At 43.5% G+C, this 23,126-nt stretch overlaps 1 protein-coding gene and 1 long non-coding RNA gene across 8 annotated transcripts in view; both read left to right on the top strand.

Moving 5' to 3' along the window:
• Positions 1-8,438: 8,438 nt before the first annotated feature.
• Positions 8,439-9,348, top strand: LOC108584466. Its single transcript, XR_001899562.3, has 2 exons — positions 8,439-8,630; positions 9,167-9,348. It is a non-coding gene; the product is annotated as an uncharacterized LOC108584466 (long non-coding RNA).
• Positions 9,349-16,890: 7,542 nt separating this feature from the next.
• Positions 16,891-23,126, top strand: part of CD47 (CD47 molecule) — a 44,749-nt gene continuing 38,513 nt past the window's right edge. For all 7 annotated transcript variants that reach the window (XR_001899558.3, XR_001899557.3, XR_001899556.3 and 4 more), the window contains exon 1: positions 16,891-17,138. Coding sequence is in view for 4 of the 7 variants with exons in the window: in XM_017955109.3 (XP_017810598.1) it covers positions 17,093-17,138 (46 nt within the window). In the remaining 3 variants the exon portion in view is untranslated. The remainder of the gene's footprint in view (positions 17,139-23,126) is intronic.

The raw sequence follows: 23,126 nt of genomic DNA, 5'->3' as shown, positions 1-23,126 counted from the left end.
GAAAAAGACAAGTAATATGAAATAAAATATCTATTTCTCTATTATTTTTAATTATACTTTAAGTTCTGGGATACATGTGCAGAACATGCAGGTTTGTTACATAGGTATATATGTGCCATGGTGGTTTACTACACCCATCAACCCATCATCTAGGTTTTAAGCCCCGCATGCATTGGGTATTTGTCCTAATGCTATCCCTCCCTATTTCTCTATTTAAATGTGTTGGTACGACTATACTCAAAGATATAAAAAAGTAATGAGATGTTTGCTTAGGATCACTGGGGATTGACAGATACAAGACTGATTCAGGTGTATTACATTGGACATACAAATACCATGAGCGATGAGATAGTCGGTGATGTGGTTTTCCAAGACGGTGAACTGCTTTTAGCAAAGTTCCAAAGATAGCAAAACAAAATATTCCTTTGATTCATAAGGGATTCATATTTCTGCAAAATGCAGCTTTCATTAAAATTGTGTAAAGTATGCTTTGTGTACATGTGACATGAGTTAGGTTTTAGGTTCAGATAATTATAACCACATTTTCACCTACATGGATATCTTGTGAGACATTCAAACATCATGCTGGATACAGGATGAATCTTTGTCGTGTAAGATTAAACCATAGCACAGCAGGACATCTAGCATATCTGGCCTTCATCCACCATATGCCAGAGCTGTCCTGCCATCAGTGACCACCAGTAATGACCCCTAAAATTTCCAAACTCCCCGAGAGGCCAATGCCTTTCCTACTGAGAATATTGGTCTGCCTGTACATAGTTTGGATACTCGACCCTCTAAACCTCATGTTGAAATTTGATCCCCAATTTTGGAGGTGGGGCCTACTGGTAATTATTTTGGTCATGGGGGCTCATTCCTGATGAATAGATGAATGGCCTTCCTAGGGGAGGAGGGGTAAGTGAGCTCTTGGTATTAGTTCCTGAGAGATCTGGTTGTTACAAAGAGCCTGGTATCCCCCTCCCCTCTCTCTTGCATCCTCCCTCTTGCTTCCTCCCTTTTGCCATGTGATCTCTGCACACATCAGCTCCCTTTTGCCTTCCACCATAAGTGCAAGTGGCTTGAAGCCTTCACCAGAAGCGGATGCTGGCACCATGCTTCTTATGCAGCCTGCAGAACCATGAACCAAATAAAATTCCTTTCTTTATAATTTACCCAGCCTTGGGTATTCCTTTATAGCAACACAAATGAACTAAGACAACCTGACACATTCTAAAGCTTCCTTCAAGCCTCAGTGGAAGGAAGGAAGTCAATTGAGAGTGACACAGTTTCTCTCTCCGTCTCTGGTGATTTCCTGGTTCTTTCCTTCCATGGCGCTCTCCCAGCTCCCCGAAATGTAGTTCTAACCCAGTCCTTTTTAGTGTACTCAGCTGTTAGCAGAGCAAGAGTTTCCCTCTCTCTGGTTTGAAAAGAGAGAAATTTGTTATCTCGCAGTTGTGGAGGCCAGAAGTCCGAAATCAAGGTACTGGCAGGGCCACGTTCCCTCTGAAGGCTCTAGGGAAGAAGCTGATGTTCTATGCCTCTCTCTTAGCTTTTGGTGATCTCAGGTATTCCTTGGCTTGTAGATGCATCACTCTATTCCTCTATCTTCACATGACATTTTTTCCTCATCTCTGTCTGTCCTGTTCTTATAAGGACACCCGTCATACTGGACACCCATCATACTGGCCAACCCCACTTCAATATGACCTTCTCTTCTTAACTTTATTAACTACATCAGGAATGCTTTTTAATTACCTTTGTACCCCCCCAGGACATCACAATCTGAAACTGAGTAAATGTGTAACAAAAATTGTGGAATAAATGACTTTTGAAAAAAGTAAAAAGAAAAACTGTGAGAGTATGTAGATATGATATTGGCATCCATTAAAGTGGAATGTTTTCTAATATATCTATTTTACCCTGAAGATAGTATGATAAAAATGGACATTTGGTAATCTTTCATTTTTCCCTCATTATAACGGAAACAATTTCTGCAATCTCTGCTCCTTTATTCAACATACTCGAGTGTCAATTGTGTGCCAAGCACTGAGCGACAGATTCTTTTGGCAAATTCACAATGCATCATGAGAAACAGCTACATACATAACTTGGTAACGTTAAATGTGACTTTATGCCTCCCTGATGGCACCAAGGGAAGGAGTGATTAATTTTGACCAGGGGATTTGGGGAGAACTTTTCAAAAGACAGTTCTACACAGTTCCAAAGATCCACACCTTCTATATTTTGAAAAGATTCATATTTTGAAACTCTCATATAAAGGCAATATGAAGAAATACATGATTTATTCACTAATGGCACTTTTCAAAGTCTCTCAAAAAGAACTGAAGGCAAGCATTTCCTCAAAGTTTCCTTGTTATGGGTATAATGTATAAGCCCTCTGTTGGGTGACTTGGGGCCTTTTCCTTGGGGCCCAAATCCTGCTGGCTCTACCTTCAAAATACAGCCAGTATCTGACCCCTTCTTGCTTCCACTACTACTACAATTCTGATCCAAAACACCTTCATCTGCAGACCTGACATCAGCTGTTAAAACTGACCTTTCCAAGTGGATGTCACCATCGTGGTACTCTTCTCAAACTGGTGATTTGAAATTAATATTGTTGCCCTATTCCCACTAATACATTGAGTTTGTTACTTGTACCCTGAGGAAATTTACAACTGAAACATATACTTCTTTTAATTCAAATAGTAGAAGAGGCTGTGAATATATTTTTATTTTTAGGGGTGGGTTAGGAGATGGTGATAAAAAATTAAAATTAAAATACTTTCAACATGTTTAATCTTTAATAATTACAACATATCTTTCTGCCTTGCTGTTCTCTGCCCCAGAGTATTCCATAGATTCTGCCATGTCTGAGCCATGTAACAAACATTTTTCAAATGAATTAATGCACGCATGCATAAATGAAATGGGCTATATTTCCATTTGTTCTGAGCTTCAGGATTTTTGTTCTATTTACTAGGCTTTAAGGAAGTAAAAAATATTAAAGAGAGCAACCGGGAAGGTTTTTGTTTTTTCCAGTTGTAGAGTGAATGCTGTCTTTGAGGCACCGAGGACTCAAGGTCAGGGAACGCTGTGACCTTCCGAACCTAGCACAAAGGTGGCCTTTTTTTCCCCTCCTTCTCTTCACTGGTTTCATGAGCTGGTGCCAGCTGAGTCGAGATGGTGTGCCTTTACACTTGAATGAAACACTCCCTGCCCTCAGTTCTGGGAGCTCCACTCTGCTGCCTCCATCTGCTGCTTCTGATAAATGCTCATATTTTAAATATATTGCTATCAGCTCACTCCCAAAGTGGTTTGCCGGCTCTCCATATAGCAAACAATCCCACTGGCACACAGCCACTTTTTGGGTGGAAAGAATTTGGGCAGAGAGAAGACATATCTCCCAGTGATGAGAGATGAGAGAGAAGACAGACGAAATTGCCTGGGAAGCTAGTGACAAAGACCACGGCTGTGTCCTGCAGGCGTATAGAGGCCATCGGAATCCACAGAGGGCTCCAGGGCATCTCCACAGAGGGTGAGCACAACTGAAGTCTGGCCATTTTGACCATGGAGTAAATGTGAAGTTTAAGAAGTTGCATTGCTCTTTGCTGAAAACATGTTAAAAATTAGCCTGCTCCACTGACAACACTCCATTACTAGTAACCCCCCAGAAACTAAGATACACAGGAACTTGCCTCCAGCCCTCAAAGCCTCCTCCGGCACATATACTGTTTACGACACTCTTCCAAGTCCCCCTGCTAGTTTCAGCAGGAAGTTGCCTCCCTTTCAGCATTTCTTCCTTCCAGCAACTTATCTCTAGCCAACATAATCACCAATTGCATTTGGGAAGGATGGAGTAATGCAGTGTGGAAGGTCTCCCTGAAGAACACGATCACAGCAGAAGCCACTGGGGTAGACGTCATTCTCTCACAGTTGTAGAGTCATAGAATATTAGAGCTAGAAGGGGAGTTACAGAACATTGAATCCAATTCTTTTATCCTAAAGGAATCTCAAATGTTCATGTCCCAAATGGATTCCTTATACCTCTCCTCCTACCCACCTCCCCTTTTGGTTTTCCCCATTTCAACAGTGTGACTCTAGTTGGTCAGACCACAAACCTTGGAGTATTTGGTCTGACAGCAAATCCTGCTGGCTCTACCTTGAAAATACAGCCAGTATCTGACCCCTTCTTGCTTCTACTACTATTACAATTCTGATCCAAAACACCTTCATCTCTCCTCCAGATTATTGCAATAGCCTAAGGGTCAACATGGGCAAAATCTGTCCTATGAACTGCTTTGGTAAATAAAGTAACACAGCCCTACTCATTAGTTTACCTTGTCTGTGGCTCTTTCGTGCTATAATGGCAGAGTCAGGGAGTTGCAAGAGATCTCACGGCCTGAAAAAATATTTACCATCTCTTCCCTTTTACGGAAAAAGTTTGCTAACCCCTGTAATAGCCTATTTAAATTGTAAGTTGAATAATATTATTGTCCTGCTCAAAACTCCCTCATTCAGCGTTAAAGTCTTCTAAGGCCCTGTATGATCTGAACTTCCCCATCCCCACCTCCCTTCCTGTCCCTGCGCCATGATCTCTCTGATCTCATCTGCTGCTGTTTTCCTTTCTCACTTTGGGCTGGCCAAACTGACCACTCCCCGAGCCCCTGATCTTCCTCTATAAGCCAGGCATGCTCCTGTTGCAGGGCCTTGCATGGACCTTCCCCTCTGTCTGAAACGATCTCTACATTGACATCTGCCTGGCTTGCTCACCCTTTACTCACTTTATACTCAAATGCTATCTTCTAGTGAGCTTTCTCTGACCACCTTATTTAAAACAGCGCCCCCTCACTGCTTTACTTTTCTCCATAGCATCTAACACCATTTAACACCACATTTTCCTTATTCATTGTGTCTGTTGTCTCTCCCCATCTCATCACTAAAATGCAAGCTCCATGAGGGCAGAGGATTTTGCCTGTTTTGTTTTCCTGATACGCCCATGGTGTATAGGCATGCTCCAGGTGTCTAATAAATGAATAAATTCTTTGAAGCAATAACGCTACAGCAGAGGTAAAATGTATCAGTGTCTCAGTAAGGGTTTCCACAAACAGTTGTGCTTAGGACAGTCACTAGGAGCCATAGGCAGAAATGACCTGTGGACTTATGAAGGCATTTTATCTTCCACTTTCCCACTTCCCTTTTTTCATTTCATGTCTTACCAATCACTAGTGTCCTCATACTATTCCTTAAGTCTGTGGCTTTAGTTTCTACAACATTTCAGAACTTACTCTTTCCTCTTTGAACTGTCATTATTAAAACACCTCTCTTTGACTTGCATGACCAAATGAGGACCCTGGCACATTCTCTTCTAAGTTAATAGATTCATTAAAGCCCAAATATTAATGAATAATAATGTCTCTACCTTGTGGAAAGTAATTTGCATTTAAACAACTTTCAATGCCTAAGTCCAACTTTCAAAGATTGTGGGAATTTCCAACAGGCACTTGGCCTGGACCAGCTAGGGTAGTCATCGAGAGGTCCCTGAAGCAAAATCCAATCACAGCCCGTGGACAACTGTCCACTCGGGCTCTGTAGGGTGGGTTCAGCCATGTATGACCCCCTCAGAGTGTGCATGCACACAGATATGCAGGTGCCAATTAGGGACACTGAGACCATCTTAACTTCCATGGAAAAAAGCTGTCACTTGTTGATATGCATGCTCACTTACATATGCTATTTCCCTTAGCCCTTTGATACCTTTTTGCCTAGCTTACAGTCCCATTAACACAAAGCATTTCTTGGAAGAAAAATGAAGGCAGATAGGCATAAGGCTCAGACTCTGATATGGTTTGGCTATGTCCCATCCAGATTTCATCTTTTAATCCCCATAATCCCCACATGTCTAGGGAGAGACCTGGTGGGAGGTGATTGGATCACGGGAGTGGTTTCTCCATGATGTTCTCATGATAATGACTTAGTTCTCACAAGATTTGATGGTTTTATAAGAGGCTCTTCGCTCTTCACTACTCACTTTTGTCCCTCTTGCCTGCCGCCATGTCAGATGTGTCTCTTCCCTTTCTGCCATGATTGTAAGTTTCCTGAGGCCTCCCCAGTCATGCAGAACTGTGAGTTAATTAAACCTCATTTCTTTATAAATTACCCAGTCTCGGGTATGTCTTTACAGCAGTGTGAAAATGGACTAATAGACCCCAAAAAGGCAGGCAGGATACAGATTATTAGAGCACAAATCACAGGATTCTATTGGCCTCCTGGGGCCATACTTACCACACTCCAAAACACAGTGAGAGCTCTGAAGGTGGAGAGGAGGACAAGATTAAGAAGTACAACTTTTTCACACAAAAAGGACAAAAAAAAAATCCTGATTCACAGACTGCGCTGTGCAAGAAACCAGTGAGTTTTCTCAGGCAATTCAGTACTATCAGACAAAATTAACAGAATTATCCAAACTACTGAAGAAGCGGAGTTCATCGGTTAGGTCTGACTGATTTGTCTGCCAGGAGCCCAGTGCAGCACTGATGCAAGTCCTGTGTAGAGAACGCTGCTTTCGAGGACAGGGCAGGTTAGGATGAGCTCTTTACCTTAGTGCGCCAGAAACAGCTCCAGGTGGTCTAGCCCAGATGGCTGTCAAAAATGAACGTATCATTTTCTTTTGAATTATAGAGTATGACTCATTTCTCCCCTACTCCACACACTGCCTCATGGGACCCACTGAATTTGCCACCTGGTGAAATGGGTTATTGATCTGTCATTCCTCCAGGGGATCCCCCAGTTTCGTTTCCTTCATTCTCCAGACAAAGAGACACAATTGCGTAACCGTATGGACACTTCCTGCATTTTATCAGAATGGCATCTTGTAAATGGAAACTCACAAGAGATTAGCAAAGATTTCAGATACAAAGTACTTTGATAGACACACAAAAAGGGCATTTTGTAAACTACAGTGAAACCAGTTTCTTAAAGTATTTCTAAACTCACCAAATATAGAACTAAAGAGATCCTCAAGCCACTTTGAAGTACACATTGGTTTCTATCAGAACAAAGGTAGAACATGTGCTGCTTTAACAGATGTTAGAGACCCTGCTGTCCACATGAGAGGCTTCACTTGTAGCTGACTTGTTCCTGTCTCCTGGGTGCTACACAACCCCGACTAGCACTTGTGACCTGAAGCTAATACAAAACACCCAGGAGGCCAGGATACAACTTGGGTTCACAGGGATTCTCCACTCTACTACAGGTGGATCCCTCCTGACCAAGCAAAGGGGACAGAGGAACTGGTGATACTTTTACCAAGATAAATCATGGAACAGGCAGGCTGCTTGTCTTCTGAGGTCGGACACTAAGCCAGTGGCTCACAAACTTTAGCATGCCCCAGAATCACCTGGAAAACTTGATAAAACACAGATTGCTCGGCCACACTCCAGTGTGTCTCCTTTAGTAGGTTTAGGGCTGGGCCCAAGAATTTGCATTTCCAAGTTTCCCGGTGCTGCAGATGCTGTAAATCCAAGTAGCACCCTTTCAGAACCACCCCTCTAAGCTCAGTGTTAGTATAACATCTTTCTTTCTTGCTACCGTTTGTGGTTCCCAGGGCTTGTGGTTGGTGAAGAGATGAGGGAAGTTGCAGCTTCTGCAGCAGCAGTTAGTATGTGGGAGCAGTCAAACTCAGAGGCTGTACAAGACGGATTAGTGAGGTGGGCGGGGCCTGGAATCAGGCAACCTTTCTCATGATTCCAGACATGTCTGTCTGTCTCGTCTGTTCAAACCCAGTTTATCCATTTCACTTTTAAGGCCCCCTAAAGATAGTTCGAGTCCATTGGCCCACACCCATAGCAATGAGGTCAGTATTAGAGAAAAGAAGATTGGCAGATGGAACTCAGAGAGCTCATGTAGTAGCATCAATAAGCAAACTTCATGCGGCACAGTTTCGACAGCGGTTTTGCACAAGTGGTCATAGCAGGGCAGAGAAGGGTGCATGCACCTAGAGAGCCCTGTGTGGGCAGAAAACAGTTTTCTCAACAGACATTCCTGGCTGCTTCTGGTGGAGGATTCATTTGAAATTGTCAGTCTGCAATGCAGACAGCTACTCTGCAGCTCATTTCAGAGAACACCCATGTACTCTAGCCTTCATTTTCTTTTCCTACAAAACTTCTCCCTCTAAGGATACAAAAGGCAGTCCTTGGAGATCTATTTCTTTCTATGCCTTGGCCCCAAAGAGGAATTCCAGTGCAGGAAAATGTTGCCAATGGGGTTGGGATTAAAAGAAACATTGAGTCTATAGAATGGTTTCGGTCAATTCAAGGGTGTTTGTGTGAAAGGAAGGAAGTAGGGAGTTACTGTGGCTGCCGGCAGTATCTCTGAAGGGATGGGCTGTGGTCATTAACTACCGTACATTCGTGGCATACTTCAGGAGAGATGACACATTTATCTCTATTTATGTTATGTTTCCTTTGTAGGTCACCTAGGGCTCTGCTCTGCCTCATCCTCACTCTAGGACCGAGGCTGAGCGGGCAGCTGCTGTCTGAGCATTCCTGATTGTCATGGCAGAGGGAAAGAAAAAAGAAAAAAATTGCAAGCTAGGCCTAAAAACTTTGGTCCAGATGTACATGGTTATCGTAAGTTGAATTTTATTTATTTATTTATTCATTCATTCATTCTGTTTTTTTGTTTTTGTTTTTTTTTTTTTTTTAGACGGAGTCTTTCACTCTATTGCCAGGCTAGAGTGCAGTGGTGCCATCTCAGCTCACTGCAACCTCTGCCTCCTGGGTTCAAGCGATTCTCGTGCCTCAGCTTCCTGAGTAGCTGGGACTACAGGTGTGCACCACTACACCCAGCTAATTTTTGTATTTTTAGTAGAGACAGGGCTTCATCATGTTGGCCAGGATGGTCTCAATCTCTTGACCTCATGATCCACCTGCCTCGGCCTCCCAAAGTGCTGTGATTACAGGTGTGAGCCACAGTGCCCGGCCTTGTGAGTTGAATATTATCCACCCCACCTCCCTCCACAAATTCATGTTCACCCCAAACTTTAGAATGTGATCTTTATTTAGAAATAGGGTCTTTGCAGGTATATTTAGTTAAGGATCTCAAGATGATCCCTAAATCTAATGATGGTCCCTAAATCTAATGATGGATGTCCTTATACGAACAGGAGAGCACACAGAGACAGAGAAGACCCCGCGAAGACAGCAGCAGACCCTGGAGTGATGCAGCTCAAGTTAAGGAATGCCAAAGGCTGCCAGGCTAGGAAGGCAGGATTCTTCTCAGGAGCCTTTGGAGAGGGCGTGGCCCTCAGAATAGTGAGAGAATAAACTTCTCTTGTTTTAAGCCTTCTGTTTATGGTAATTTGCTATGGTCATCCTAGGAAACTAACATACCGGGCTGAGTGAGTCCCACTGCCATACCCGATTTCAACGGCACAGGGAAGGACAGTCTCACAGTGCTGGATAGTCTCTCTCAGATCCACCCTCTACCTTTCTATACTCTGCTCTGAGCCTGGAAAGTTAAAATTCAAGAACTGCATAAACAGACTCCCCTTTCCTCTGGCTCCTGGTTAAGATTTGCCAATAGTGGGAGTTCAGAGGGAGTGAGGAGAGTGAAGTCATCTAGTTTGCCACCTACTTCCCTGCCAGGCTGGTTGTAGCGGTGTTCCACTATGGAAGGCCACAGCTCCAGCCAGGCAGCTCCTCCTTCAGTTTCTCCTTTCTCTCGGGGTTCTAGTAACTTGTTTCTTCCCCATGCTCCTCTAGGCGCGGGGTGCAACAGCTGTTGTTAGCCAACGTGCTCTGTCATTCCTGGTTGGTTTCCCATTGCCCCACTCACAGCCTTGTAAACAGTCCTTTTATTAATCTCTTCTCAATAACTTCATTTGAGCATGCCATCTGTTTTCTGCTGAGACCCAGCAGACACACATACCATGCACCCAGGAGGAGCCTTAGAAATCTTTGGTGGACACAGTGATGACCTTGCTAAATTGAGAAGCAGCTCTAGTGAAACAATCGTGGGAAATGCAATGAGAGTGGCAGGTCAAACGATGGCTTTGCTTCCACCCCTCCCTCTCTGACAGAGGAAGAAGTGTGAGTTCTGAAGCAAGATTCAAACTCTGGCTTCCCCGTTTATCAGCTGTAATAGGAACCTCTCTGAACCTCAGCTACTATACGTGTATCGTGGGTATAACAATGCTTCCTTTACAAGGCTGTTATGTGGATTATGGGAGAAAAATATGAAAAGAACCTACCTATGCTGTTTTAAGCCCCTAAATTCATTAGGCAGAATAATGTCCCCCAAAGATTTCCAAGCCCTAATCTCTGGGAACTTGTGAATACGTTACTTTACATGGCAAAAGAGACAATGTGGATATGATTGAGATTACAGACCTTAAAATAGGAAGATTATTGTGGATTATCAAGGGGGCCCCATCTAATCACTTGAGCACTTAAAAGCAGAAGTGGAAGGCAGAAGAGTTTGTCATAGAGACGCAGCACAAGAAGCAGAGACAGAAGAAATCCAGGGTGAGAAGAATTTAATATGCCATTCCTAGCTCTGGGTGTGCAGAGACTACCTACAATGACTCAAAAGAGGCCTCTAAATACCAAGGGAGATGCCCAGATGGCAACCAGCAAGGAAACAGACCTCAATCCTACAGACAGTGATTTCTGCCCACTACCTGGATTAACCTGGAAATGGACTCTCCCCTAGAGCCTCCGGAAGGGAAAGCGGCTCAGCGAATGCCTTGATGTCAGTCTTGTGAGACTTGAAACAGAGAAACCAGCTGAGCCTACTGGACTTCTGACCTACAGAACTGTGAGATAATAAATGGGTGCTGTTTTAAGCCCCTAAATTTGTAGTAATTTGTTATACTAGCAATTGAAAGTAAATCCACTAGCACAGCGCAGTCTTGGTGCATGGTCTATGCCCACTGCACGTATGTTACAGGCTCTCAAAGAGGAGAGGTAGGCAAGATACAAAGGGGTCTTCTCAGGACTCAAAACAGTACATGCTCTCAAAGAAATAAGCCTGCTGCGATTTTACAATGTAACATAGAAGCTGGCATTCTCTGGTGCTTTCAAGCTGTCATGAATATGGGTGCCCTACATGAGTGGCCTCCAGCAGCAACCGCAGAGGGAGGAGTAGAGAATGTTGTGCATCTTGTGGCAAAAGCAAATGAATCCTTGTTATTCATTTGACATGCAGAGAAAAACACATACCAGATCACATTATCATCTCTGTAGCAGGATATCCCTTACCTAAAACCCTCAGTCCTATTATCTCCTACCTTGAGGCAGTTCCTGCTTCTAATATTTGCCCCTAACTGAAACACAGGCTAGCAAGAAAATGATTTCCTGCTGCTGGAGCCTTCCTTCCGTTCTCCTAAGCCAAATCCATCTCTCCAACCCCACAATCCCATACCAATATCTTCCAGCTCCCTAACCATCCAAATCTAACCCTTGACCAGACAGCACAGACCTTTGTTGCTCTGCTGCTTTATTTGATGACTGGGGCTCCTATGCTTTTATAGCTGGGTCAAGTTGAAATAGCATCCTAGGAGACTGGGCTCTGAGCCAGGTATCAGAGACATGGGTCCCTCAGCATTGAATCGCCAAGAAATGTGAAGAAAAAGCAAATTAAGGGCTACCCACTAGGCATAGACATGCGCATCTAGCTTCAATGAAAATTGCTGACACTTTTCCAACTCAAAGTGCTCCTTCAATGCTCCTGAGCAGCAATTGGTGATTCTTTTGATAATATTTTCACTGCCCTTCTTGGAGACCAATCTCACGACATAAGATGATTATTAAAATAAGGGCTAATATTTATTGTGTGCCTACTGTGCCTCGGGCACTGCTCTACATAACTGTAAAGGTGTTAACTCATTAAATTCTCAAGCCATGTTCAAAAGTTAATTTATATTATTTTTATCATCCTTGCTTTACAAATGAGAAAACAAGGGTTCAGAAAGGTTAAATAATGTGTCCAAGGTTAACAGGTAGTAAGTGGCTTGAGCTATAACTCAGACCTAGATTAAAGTAACTCTGTATACTACACACCACACTGTGAGTTTTCTTGATTGATTCAACACATGTAGGTCTCCAACCAGGCACTATGTTTGACTTTGGAGATTGTGATGGTTAATTTTAGATATTAACTTGACTGGATTAAGAGATAGGTGTTAAACCATTATTTCTGGGTGTGTCTATGAGGTTATTTCCAGAGGATATTGGCATGTGAGTTAGTGGACTGAGTTGGGGAGATCCTCCTTCCACATGGGTGGGCACCATCTAATCAGCTGGGGGTGTGGATAGAGTAAAAAGCAGAGGAAAGGCTCTCTTGCTCTTTCTACTGGAGCTAAGACACTCTTCTTATCCTGTCATTGGCCATCGGAACTCTAGGTTCTCCAGCCTTTGAACTCTGAGACTTGCACCAGTGGCCTCCTGGCTTCTTAGGTCTTCAGCCTCAGAATGAGAGGTGCACAAAGGGCTTCCTCTGGTTCTGAGGCCCTCCAGTTTGGACAACCATGCTACTGGCATTCCTGGGTCTCCAGGCTTACAGATGGTCTATCGAGGAATGTCTCAGCCTCTTTAATCACATGAGCCAATCCACCTATCTCTCTATCCTATTAGTTCTGTCCCTCTAGAGAACCCTAATACAGACATGGAAATATACTCAGGACAAATTTCATTTTCTCCAAGCTAACGTGATAGAAGAGGAAACTATTACATAGAAACAAATATCTACTGACACATTTTGTTAGTGTATGAACAAAGCATCATGGGAGAGATAACTAGAACTATGAAATGATAGAGAATCATGGCAAAGAAAAAAGTAGGGTTGAGAAAGGCTTCTTTGAGGAAGTGATATTTGATCTTGGCCTTGAAGAATGAGTTGGAATTCTTTGAGTTGAGGAACAGAGAAGAAAACATGAGGGAGAATTATGAGAAGCAGAGCAAACAGTGTAATTGAAGCACAAAAGCCTGAAAGTTGCATAGTCCAGGCATGGAATAATCCAGTGTTGCTAGTGTTGCCTGGCCATGCAACAGATGTTAGTATGCATTCCATTGGCCAGAATTATTACCAAGTGAAGAATCTTAATTACAAAAGAAAGCACATATTCAGAGACACTAAGAAGAAAGAGATAATACTCAGAAACTACAACTAGCTGATGACTGATAAGTCAAAAATAGGAACTCCGAGTTGATGGGTGCAGCACACCAACATGGCACAAGTATACATATGTAACAAACCTGCACGTTATGCACATGTACCCTACAACTTAAAGTATAATAATAATAAATAAATTTTAAAAAAATAGGAACTTAATGACGCTAAGAACCTCTAATATGTCAGGTCAGCTCCAAGGTTAGTTCAATAGTTTCATTCACATATGTTTACACAACACCCTTTAATGCTGGGTGCTTTGTCAGACACTGATGGAAGATACGGTTCCTGACCCTGAGAGCTTTATTTACTCATTCAGTCATTCATTTCTTCATTCTATTTATTCTTTTAACAACCATTTGTTGAGTACATACTATGTGCCAGGCTACTGAACAGGAAGACAACTATATAAACAGATAATTTCAATAAAAGACGGTAACTGATATGCACCAAAGTGAGACTAAAACACAGAGAAGAGCAGTTAACTTATACTGGTATTATCTTGGACCCTGATTTACTGTGGGATCCTTTGCTGTTATGTTCCCTTATGTTGAAAGATGCATCTGGCCCTACACAAAACACAGAATATGAGTAGGTAGGCACATACAGTTCTAAGCTAACCCCTGGGGGTACCAGGAGACAGCACTGTCTCATGTCGTTGCATGACACACCAGTATGGGGCAAAACATTTGCTGAATGAAAAGTTACAATAAGGATACAATTGTATCTACGTAAACGTTTAAAGATACTATCATATCCATACCTACTATGTGGTAGGATCTTGATGTTGTGTGGGGAGGAAGATAAAAGTAGATGTATCCTTTTTTTTTTTTTTTTTTTTTTGAGACGGAGTCTTGCTCTGTCACCCGGGCTAGAGTGCAGTGGCCTGATCTCAGCTCACTGCAAGCTCCGCCTCCCGGGTTCACGCCATTCTCCTGCCTCAGCCTCCCGAGTAGCTGGGACTACAGGCGCCCGCCACCTCGCCCGGCTAGTTTTTTGTATTTTTTTTTTTTTAGTAGAGACGGGGTTTCACCGGGTTAGCCAGGATGGTCTCCATCTCCTGACCTCGTGATCCGCCCATCTCGGCCTCCCAAAGTGCTGGGATTACAGGCTTGAGCCACCGCGCCCGGCCTGATGTATCCTTGAGACAGAAATGAGGGAAAGGGAAATTTTTATGCATTGAGAGAGGAAGTTTGTGAATTTTTTCGCTGGCCGTAAAGTCAGGGAGACTTCAGTCCACCCTGAGCGTGTGACCAAGCCTCACTTTCCTTATCTATAAAGATGACAAGAGTGATTTTTGTACGTTTTTTTTATCTGTAAAGGGGAAACTGCAACAACTTTGATATTACAGGGTCAAAAGAAAAAAGGATGAACATGAGAACAAGGGAGAGAGACAAGAGAGAGAGCAGTGTCACGTATAACTGTGGGCAAAGCGCTCACCATGCCTCTTTCCCTTTGTTTCCTCGTCTCAAAAAGGGATATCATAACATTTATGCTTTCTGAGGTTGTTATGAAGATTAACTTAGGTGATATAGCTAATGTGTACTTCCTGTGTTCAAAACATTCTAATATGTATTATTCTCTCCCTCTCCACCCAAGAAACTCCTTACATACAGATGAGCTCATCATCCAAATTAAAATGCTTCGAAAAGTTAAAAGGGAAACCTTTAAAATGATTAAATACTGAAAAGAGCTTAAGGTTATCTCAGGGAGAGGATAATCAAACCTAGGCAGGCTTCTTTGGACTGTCTCTCCTGAGAGAGGCCTGCTCTTGCCTCATCACCAAAACATACCCCAGCTAGATTCCCAAGAGCAGCAGTGGTCACCCAGGTGGCCTCTCATTCCGTTTTCTGCACAAAAATACATTAAACATATAGCTCAGTAGCTCCCAGTGTAAAACAGAACATCACCCGATCTCTACCTCTGAAGGTTGGGGACAGTCCTTTCTAGCCACTCTTCAGCTTTAGGGGGGTTGGTTGATATCAGGGACAGCTGACAGCCTTATTTAGCCAACCAGCTGCTCTGTGATACACAATGTCCCTAATGCTCAAAGTCTGGTGGATGATTCTTTTGTATCCACATAAGCAGCAGTTGGAGGAGAATCGATGAGTCCCTTTGGTTGCCTCGGGGTGTCAAGGCTGCCATTCAAATCATTACCACCATAATTATTAACCATTGTTTTAGTGAGATGTCTGCCAGACAATTGTTTTTCTTTATTTTTTAATCATTAAAAAAAGCAATCAAATTTCACTAGAGCAAAGCTTGCCTCAAGTTGCATCAACACATTTATTAAACCCCTTCTGTTTGCCGAGCTCAATGGAAAGTCTTGGAGGAGGGAATACTTGAAATGCTCTCGGATTTAAAAGAATTGATAATGCTGTGGGGAAGAGGTTCACACAAAAAAACAATTACAGGAAGAAGCTCGATAGTACACAATACACTGGCACAGAGTATCATAGACAGTGCCACTTTCATATGCTGGGTTTTATTTCTGTGGCAATGGGGTGCTTGGGAGGAGCCGCACTGTGTAGAGGATTTGTAGAAGTGGGGTATTGTGGTGGGAAATTGCTTTCTTTCCCAGCAGGTAGGAGAAAAACAATCAAGGAGGTGGACAGGATGGGCACCCCATTACAGCAGCCACCAGAGCCTGACTTTTTGATGAGAGTACATCAGTTAGAACAACTGTTAAAAGTATCTTCAAAAGTAAAAATACTGTTAAAAGTATTTTTGCTTCAGGATGAATGATGTGGCCGGTGTGATTCAGCGATAAATTCGGAAGCCTTGTCCCTATTGTGGCTTGCGGCCACATTTCGAACCCATTTTTCAAGCATGTTAAACCCAAGCGCAGCGCAGAGGGCTGCACACGGGGCAGTCACAAACCAAGCTGAATAACCTTGCTGGTGGGGATGTGTTGGATACACTGCTAATGCCTGTTTGCGACAATACTCGCTAGTCCCGGTGGTGGCGGTGTTCGCAGGTAACAATGTTTACCACCGTGAATGGAATTTGTTTGATTAACCCTGATCAGAGGATGAAAACACTAAAGAACCAAGTGAGAAAGAGGGAAGAGAACCGCATAGGAAACAGCAGAGCGAGTGGACGAGCGGAACGCAGAGCCCGCCAGGAGCGAGTGGAAGCTCCCTGCGGGCAAGGACCGGGCCGCCGCCCTGCCCTGGGCGTGGCGGCCTCGGGCTCAGGGACGCGCTGGAAGCAGCGAGACACCCCCACGCCGAGTGCGCTTCGGGACCAGACGGCCGCGTTCGGTGGAAGTGGGTGCTGGTGAAAGCCTAGAAGGCGTCCGGGTCCACGCGCGCAGCCGGACGTCGGGTCCAGGGAGAGACTAGGGCTGCGGCGGGGCGGGCGGGGCCGGGCCCCTGAAGCGCGAGGGTGGGAGTGAAAGCAAAGAGGGAAAAAGTAGAGAGAGAGGACAGTGGGGCCCAGCGCCGCGCGAAAGGCAGGAACAGACCCGCGGAGAGGGACGGGTGCAAGGAGGTCCACGGCGAGCGTGGGAACACAGGGTTCAGCCTCCTGCGGCGGGAGAGCACGCGGACCCCAGGGGCGGGCGGGTGCGACAGGACGTGACCCGGAAGCGCGGCGCGTGCCACCGCCCTAGAGCAGGCATCTGGTCTTCGTGGAGCGGGCAGGCGGGCCCCGGGTCTGGAGCCTGCGACTGGGGAGGGCGCCGCGTCAACAGCCGCGATTGCGGGGCGGGGCCGAGTGCGCGTGCGCGGCTCTCGCGGGCGGGGAGCAGGCGGGGGAGCGGGCGGGAAGCGGTGGGAGCGCGCGTGCGCGCGGCCGGGCAGCCTGGGCAGTGGGTCCTGCCTGTGACGGGCGGCGGCGGTCGGTCCTGCCTGTAACGGCGGCGGCGGCTGCTGCTCCAGACACCTGCGGCGGCGGCGGCGACCCCGCGGCGGGCGCAGAGATGTGGCCCCTGGTAGCGGCGCTGTTGCTGGGCTCGGCGTGCTGCGGTGAGTGGCTCCTCGCTCCCAGCCCTGCGGCTGCTGTCGCTTCGCCCCCGCGGGTGTGTGGGCTGCGCCCCAGCCAGCCCGGCGGCGCCCTGAAAAGAGGGTGGCCGGGTCGCAGAACGCTCGGGCCCCGAGCGCCCGAAGTGCAGACGTGGGAGGGCCCCGCGGGGAATCGGGCGCCCCCTTTCTTCCTCCCTTCCTTTCCCTGGTCGTCGTCTTCCCCCTGGGTGAGAGCGGGGCTCATCTCCTCCACCCGGTTCTCCATCTCCAAATGCACACGCAGAGGAAGACTCTAAACCGCGCACCTCGCGCAAAAATTAACTAGAAAGAAAGGGCGCGATCGGAGGCGAGGGGCTGCAGCTGCCAGGGATCCCCTTCTTTCGCACCCCTCTCCCTTCTCAGTGCTTAGACGCATTTGGGGTTGAGGGAGGGAGTGGGAGGGCCCGGGCCTCTTGCGATGGAAGTGCGCATTTTGGCGAAGTCGGTGAGAAGGGGTTTCTGCCGTTTGCCTCCCACATGAACATAGGAGCGAAGAGGACGTAAAGGACACAATTAAGTTTCATTTTCAACTCAGCGTTCAATCAGAAGAATCTTCCGGCCGTGTAATTTTTGCTGTAGTTTTTAATCCTAAAAATAAGCTTGCTGGAAACTCTTTCTTTCTCGTGACCCCCACGCCCCATCAGCCACTTGCATACATTCTAAATTGTACGTTGAAGTTTTTCCCACTTTATTTGGGGGAACCGTTTTAAAAGTAATCTGGATTTCGCCTGAAATAGGAAGACAGTAACCTCCAGTCAAAACATGTGCAACAGAATGGGATTTGGTGTCTTTTGACGCCAAAGAACCTCCCCCCCGCCACCCCCCCCCCCGAGCTTTTGGAATCCATTTCGCTTTTGTAAAACGTGTGCTTCGTCTGTAAAAACTGAGCGAGGAATAGAAACATTCGTAGCTCTACAGTGAGTGCCTGTCACACTTCACATCTATAGAGCCTTTTGTGAACTTTTGTAAGATTCAGAATTCAGCTTGAGTACCAGTAACAGCAGTTGTTACATTTATCCTGGAATGCTAAATTAATTCAATTTTAAACTGATTATTAGCCTCAGTGTGCCATTCCTAAAGGCTTGTGACTTTAGCTATTTCCAAGATGCCCTTAAGTCTCTGCTGACCACTTGAATCAACATCTCCGTTATCTAAATGGTTGATGTTAGTGTTTCCTGCCATCACGTTTAGTATGCTTGTTGCCTTTACTATCATTATTGCCAAAACTGCTTTCAGAGATGTGTTGTATAATCGCATAATAATTTCAGAACGCTTTCATTTTGATCCAGATATGAAGTGATACAGTATCACTTATTCAAATTGCCTAAATAGTAAAAAGTATAAACCGTATACTATTTTTAAAACAGGTAGGTTAGATTTAAATCAAGTAGATTAGAACTGTTGGAATGGTACTTTGAGTGATAGGATTTATGTTAGGCCTTCTTTAGTAATAGTTAATATCATGTAATTAGCATTCGTTTACACACAATTTTAATGTGTTCGAATCCCTAGAGTCATAGAATTCAGAATTTATAGTATTTTATTGTACTTAGTTAATATTAACCTGAAAAAAACCCGCAAAATACAGGCATTATGCAATTGATTTAAGTGTGGACTGTAAAACAGGAAGTGATAGTATTTGTTATAAAATATGTTTTTGTATGTGTTTAATATATAGCTTCGAAAGGGACATGTATGAAGAAAGATGTCTCAGCAAACCAAGGGTTTGAGAGACTGACTTTAGAATCTAAATGAGTGAGAAAGTCATGGATCTGTACATTCATTTCTATTGAAGTTTGATTTTGTTTTCAGTTTCATTAATTAAGCCCCAGGAATCAGGGACCTTTCCTGGCACCCTCTACAGTGTTAGTGGCCTTTGTGGTGAAAGAAGTTATCTCAGATACTCATTTCATGCAATTACAGGCAAACTGCAAGGCACCTTAATGGTTTGCGAGATGTGGAATGAATTACTATGTTGCGTTCCACTCTGCCCCCACTCATGTCCAATTATACTTTGTTTAAAAGTACATGGTTTCAGTGGTATTTATTAGCTAGCAAATAAAACCTTAAATAAATAATGATGGTGTTGTGAACTGTCTTTTTAGTGGTTGAATGATTTCTCTTTGTACAAAATGAGTTTTTTTTTTTTTTTTTTTTTTTTTTAAATCAGGGCACATATGATTAAATAAAATTTTTTTCCATTGTCTAAGTCTAGTAGTAATTCGGCTTGTTTAAATAAAAATGTTTTCTCTTAAAGAATATATTATTTTTAAATACAAGTTGCCATTTTAAGGAAGTAAACGCCTATTTAAAAGTACGTATTTATGGGGCCGCCCCAGCAGTCTAGAGGCAGTGTTTTTTAAAGCATTACACTAAATGCCTACCATTAGGACACTTGCTCATGCTGTCATCTGTGTTTTGGCAGATGTTTTATCTTTGCCACTGAGTTGTTCATGGAGATTTGAAAGGCCAGGTTCTAAAGATGAGAGATAGATGACTTTCCCCCAAATTGTTGCATATTCTAAATCCAAAATAATCACGCATGTTAGCAAAACTAGATTTACATTTCATAACACGAATTCAGCTATAGCTAGTATATAGGCATTGTTTTTAATATAGTAATGTTCTTTTTGTGACATAATTTTCAATCACTTTCCCTGTCTTTTAGGTTTCTGCCTACCTTTTTATACAAGATAAACATTTCTATTTTCATATCTTATATCTCAGTCTGATTTTAATAATATTGTCTTGGGTTATCATGAAGTTACTTTCACTTTGTATACTGGTGTAGATAATTCTTCTGTGATAAAAAGAGCAACAATAATAGTGTAGGATCAGTTTTGTTAAACTCATTGTAGTACTGAAGTAGAAAATACAGAGCACCCAGGAAATTTGATTCTGATATATCTAGACTAAGACAATAGAATCTGGGGTTTTCCTCTTCATGATTATACAGTGTTGAAACAGAAATCAAGCTATACCCACCTCTGAATATTTCATTCCAAATCCATGGAGCAGTTGCATAAGAGTCAGAATCTGGTCAGTCTTATGGTTTGAGATTCAGATTAGGAGAATTAATGTGCATATTTGAATATATATCACACCTGTAGGTTAAAAGGTAAAGCCAAGGGGTTTGGCAAGTTCAAGGTCTGTCAAAACCACTTTTTCCATTTCAAGCAAGTGTGGGCCTATGCTATGCACCAAGCAGTTTGCAAAGCCCTGTTTGGCATATAGACAAATTTCAGACAGTATGTCTCTTAATGACTTAAGATGTAGTATATAGACCATAGGGATATCTTGTTTTTATCCCCTGATGGTACTTAGGTGCTTGATAAGGCCATAATTCTGAATGTTATTGACTTTAAACTGCCCTGCCCCTTGTAATTCTAAGTTGGCCTCTTCCATTCTTATAAGGCCACCTTTTTTTTTTTTTTTTTTTTGAGACAGAGTCTTGCTCTGTCGCCCAGGCTGGAGTGCAGTGGCTCAATCTTGGCTCACTGCAAGCTCCGCCTCCCGGGTTCACGCCATTCTCTTGACTCAGCCTCCCCCAAGTAGCTGGGACTACAGGCGCCCGCCACCATGCCCGGCTAATTTTTTGTATTTTTAGTAGAGACGGGGTTTCGCCGTGGTCTCGATCTCCTGACCTCGTGATCCACCCGCCTGGGCCTCCCAAAGTGCTGGGATTACAGGCGTGAGCCACTGCACCCAGCCAAGGCTACTTTTAAATTCATTAGGGGGATTGCTTTGGGTCAGAACTAAGTACAACTTGTGGACACTCCACTCTACCCCCAGACCTTTATTTTAGCATTCATTGAGGAGAGATCTGCCTTCATCCTTTCTGTACATAACCCAATTTAGTTAGAGACTCCAGTTATTCAAGCCATACGCTAGTTCTAAGGGCAAAAGTAGGTAGAATTCCTTTCTGGCATGTATCTTTACTGGTGATCTTTGCTTCTTTACCTTAGAGGCTGCTGAGACTTCTTACCCTATTCCTGAACATCCATTCCCAGCAGATAATTAACTTCCTACTCTACCGCAAAAAATAGTGGTGTGTGGTTTGGACTCCCTCAGCTTCCCTCCCACCATTACTAAACTGATCTATAACGTCTTAGATAACCTTCATCTCATTCTCTTCCCTCATCCAGCTTCAGAAGAAAACCTACTCATCTTTCCAAGGAAAGGACAACCTGTCTACCATCTTTTCACTTATACCATCTTGGAGACCTGCTCAGTCAGCTTAATTCTTCAGTCTTGCGTCTTAGATCCATCCCTCTCCATTGACTCCTTCCCCTTAGCTTGCACACGTGATCAAATTTACCCCATATTAAAAAGTAAAACAAAAAACCTCAAGAACCAAAATGTCCTTGCCCTTGTCCCCGCTTCCATGTTGTCAGTTGTTGCCTTCTCTACTTTCTTGCACTGCCAAATTTATTGTAAAAGAATCACTGCCACTTAATATATTTTAAGTGCTTGATAAAGCCATCTTCTTTCTCTTTCACTTCTCAAACATAGTGTACCTCAGATCTCAGTAGTCCATTAACAGATGGAAAGATATTCCCCACAAATATTTAAGCCTCTTTTCTCTATAATTAACCTACCATTCAACTAGCTATGCATACCATTTTGGTTAACAATTTCAATTTTCCCCTCTTTATCTCACCTGCTTTCCACAACTAACTTCTGTTGATTACTGTAAGTTTTAGGTCTTCTCTCCAGTTGTTCTTTACCTGGACTATTGCAATAGTCTCTTAATGGATCTCCCTTTCTCTTTTCCCTTGCTGCCCTCAGTCCTTCCTTTACACTGCTGTCAATGTTATTTTTTTTTTTTAATGAAATTAAATCTGAGTGGTTTACAAGTTGTTTATGTTATCAAATCTAAACTCAGCATGACATTCAAGGAAGCCCTTTAGAATTTTTCTTAATCATCTTTTCCAACCTCATTTCCTAGAGCTCACCTAAATAATTCTCTGCTTTCAGTTCTTCACTTTCTGGCTGTACACGTTACTCTGCCTAGAAAGCCCCTTCTTTCCCATAACATTGTTATTCATCCTTTAAGACCCAGTTTAAACATCACCCTCTAGGAAGATCATTCACCCTCTAGGAAGACACATTCTTGTGATTTTTAAGGAACTTTTCTATCCAACCATACAAGTGACTTGAGATTTTCCATGAAAATATGCAGCTTCATGATTTCATAATCAAGTCTATACAAGTGAGAAGCAGTGGCAGGTTCTCTTGAAATATGGAAGAAAAGTATATCTTCTCCCACATGATTTTTAGATTTTTCTTCTATGGAATTTGTACTTTAAACTTTTTACATTCACAAGGAATGTACTGAATCCTACTTTCTGGACCCTGTGTTAGATTCTTGGGATACCAAATGAAGACAATGTCTTACTTTCTGAGCCTGGAGATATCAGTTAAGTAAAATAGTAATTATACAGTAGTAGGTACAGTGACAACATTTGAACACAAGGCAGTGGGAGCAATAAGGAGGGGAAGAATACATTTGAGTAATGGTAGGGAAGGGAAACAAGACTGAACAACTCAACTGCGCCTTTGTAAGAAGAGCAAAAGTTAGCAGCTGTAGCTGCCATTTATTGAATACTTGCTGTATATGTGAAAGGTGGTACAAGAACATGTTCATTATCTTATTAAATCTTAACAATATCTCTATGAGGTATATACCACCAGTATTCACATTTTATAGATGAGGAAACTGAGAGGCAGAGGTAAGTAACTTACCTAAGGTTATACAGCTAAGAAGTGCATGAGCTGAGCCTTAAACCAGGGTCTGACCCCTAAATGTGTGCTCTTAACTATTATACACCCTATGTACTCAGTGGGGTAATAGTGTATAATAGTTAAGAGGCTATTTAGGTTTGAGGAACAGTATGTGCTAAGGCATGGGGGTGAGAGTGCATTTGCATAGTCATGGAATTGCAGTAAGGT

Source organism: Papio anubis, chromosome 2, assembly GCF_008728515.1.
Source record: "Papio anubis isolate 15944 chromosome 2, Panubis1.0, whole genome shotgun sequence".
In the NCBI taxonomy this organism is placed as follows: domain Eukaryota; kingdom Metazoa; phylum Chordata; class Mammalia; order Primates; family Cercopithecidae; genus Papio; species Papio anubis.
The sequence above is the reverse complement of the archived record's forward strand: the minus strand, read 5'-3'. Positions and strand labels throughout refer to the sequence as shown.